The sequence below is a fragment of the Rhinopithecus bieti genome, unplaced genomic scaffold (assembly GCF_001698545.2).
Source record: "Rhinopithecus bieti isolate Rb0 unplaced genomic scaffold, ASM169854v2 scaffold_35903, whole genome shotgun sequence".
In the NCBI taxonomy this organism is placed as follows: Eukaryota; Metazoa; Chordata; class Mammalia; order Primates; family Cercopithecidae; genus Rhinopithecus; species Rhinopithecus bieti.
In genome coordinates this window covers 1,227,416-1,229,845 of record NW_016815549.1, presented here as the reverse complement: position 1 = coordinate 1,229,845, position 2,430 = coordinate 1,227,416, and the positions used below count along the sequence as shown (strand labels likewise).

Here is a 2,430-nt window from a genome sequence, read left to right as displayed (position 1 = left end):
GGGCGGGCGGGCCTCTCTACTCGAAGGTGACCACGTTTAGATTCTGAGACGGGAAGTGGAGGGTGAATAGGTCACGGCGGCCTTTTTTTTTAGTTTAACTTTTCCTTTTTTGCTGTCTAGTCATCCTCGTCGGTCTTCTGCTTCTTGGTATCAACATCGTCATCCTCATCATCTTCAGCTGCCCGCTTGCCCGTAGCTGACTCAGCTTCCTCATCTTCATCTCCATCCTCTTCCTCACCATCACCTTCTTCCTCCTCTTCCTCTTCCTCCCCACCTTCTTCCTCTTCTTCGTCTACCTCATTGTCAGCCTCTTGCTCCCCGTTTTCCTCATTAGCATTCCCGTTAGCAGGGGCGTCTCTTCCATTTTCTGCCTCTTCCACAACTTCCTTCTTCTCCTTTAAGTCCTTGGTGGTGATTTCGGAGCTGGTGTCTACGGCTGCGTCTGACATGGTGGGGCACGCCGGTGATCCGATGCAGGGGATTTAAAAAGAAAGCGAGAGTTCAGGGACTCTGGCGATAAAGCTGCCGGAGTCCGCGGCGGCGGCGGAGGCGGCTGCGGCGAGCAAGGAGGCGGACGAGGAACAATGCAAAGATGGCTTTTCAGAGCAGCCAGTGGGGCTTTTTTTTTTTTTTTTTTTTTCCTGAGACAGAGTCTCCCTCTGTCACCCAAGCTGGAGTGCAGTGGCATGATCTCAGCTCACTGCAACCTCCACTTCCTGGGTTCAAGCAAGTCTCCTGCCTCAGCCTCCTTAGTAGCTGGAATTATAGGCATGAGCCACCTCACATGGTGGATTACCACCATGCCCAGCTAATTTGTGTATTTCAGTGGAGATGGTGTTTCACCGTGTTGGCCAGGATGGTCTCAAACTCCTGACCTCAAGCAAGCCACCCACCTCAGGCTCCCAAAATGCTGGGATTACAGGCATGAGCCACCATGCCTGGCATCTGCCCCTTAATTTGCATGTAATTAAAAGTGGGCATAAATATGACTGCAGAACTGCCCTGAGCTGCTCCTCTGGGCTCACTGCCTATGGGCACGCCACCTGTGCTGCTACTATGCACTGCTGTATCAGTAACACTTGCCGTCTACCACCACTGGCTCACCCTTGAATTCTTTCCTGGATGAAGCCAAGAACCCTACCGGGCTAAGCCCCAGTTGGTTCTGTATGGGTTATATTCCAATGACATGATGTCTGTGAGACATCATAGATTCAAAAGAATCTAAATTGCCAACATTAATAATAGTCTCTAGAGTTTCAAGGTTTCTAGACACAAAATCAATAAAATCAGTAGTGTTTCTTTTACCAGAAACAAAGAGGAAATATGTTTTCTGAAAGGTACCACTGATAATAGAACCCAAAACCTTTTTTTAATGGTGTATTTGTTTCCTAGGGATACCATAACAAACTGCCACACATTAAGTGGCTTAAAGCAGAAATTTATTTTTTCATAGTTCTGGAGGCCAGGAATCTAAAATTAAGGTGTTGGCAGGGCCATGTACTCTCTGAACCATCTGGGCAAGAATCATTCCTCGCCTCTCCCTGACTTCTGGTAATTGTCAGCAATTCTTGGCATTCTTTGGCTTGTGACTGTCAGTCCAATCTGCCTCAATTATCACATGGCCTTCTTCCCTTTGTCTTCACATAAGGACACCAGTCATTGCATTTGGAGCCCACTCTCATCCAGTCTACCCTCATCTTAACTAGGTCTGCAAAGAACCTATTTTCAATAAAGTCACATTCTAAGGTTCTGGGCAGAAAAATTTTGCAGGGACATTATTCAACCCAGTACAAATGGTAACTAGGAAAATATATATTAGTATATATGAAATTTTTAATAGATGAAAACCATTATGCATTAAATTATGTTGAAATACATTAAAGAACAACAAAATAGATTAAGAAAATTAGTATTGTAATTATTCTCCAAACTGCTCCCATGAATCAAGGCAGTCCCAATAAAAATCTCTTCAGATGGGTCTGTTTTGGTTGTTTGGGTTGAATTTACAAAAAAATAATTTGAGGGCTGAGTACAGTGGGTCATGCCTGTAATCCCAGCATGTTGGGAGGCCAAGGCAGGAAGATCGCTTGAGGCCAAAAGTTCAAAGCCAGCCTGGGCTACATAGTGAGACCCCATCTCTACCAAAAACAAAAAAATTAGCTGGGTGTGGTGGTGCATGCCTGTAGTCCCAGTTACTCAGGAGGCTGAGGCAGGAGGATTGCTTGAGCCTGGGAGTTCAAGGCTGGAGTGAGCTATGATTGCACTACTGCACTCCAGCCTGGGCAACAGAGCAAGGCCCTGCCTCTAAAACTTAAGTAAAAATAAAAACCATGAATTTGGCCGGGCGTAATGGCTCACACTTGTAATCCCAACACTTTGGGAGATGGAGGCAGGCAGATCACTTGAGCCCAGGAGTTCAAGATCAGCCTG

The 2,430-nt window shown here is 46.2% G+C and overlaps 1 protein-coding gene across 1 annotated transcript; it reads right to left on the bottom strand.

Annotated features, from left to right (window-relative positions):
• Positions 1–82: 82 nt before the first annotated feature.
• Positions 83–614, bottom strand: LOC108516083 (prothymosin alpha). Its single transcript, XM_017853389.1, has one exon. The coding sequence runs from the start codon at positions 447–449 to the stop codon at positions 117–119; it is 333 nt and encodes a 110-aa protein (XP_017708878.1). The 5' UTR covers positions 450–614; the 3' UTR covers positions 83–116.
• Positions 615–2,430: the final 1,816 nt, after the last annotated feature.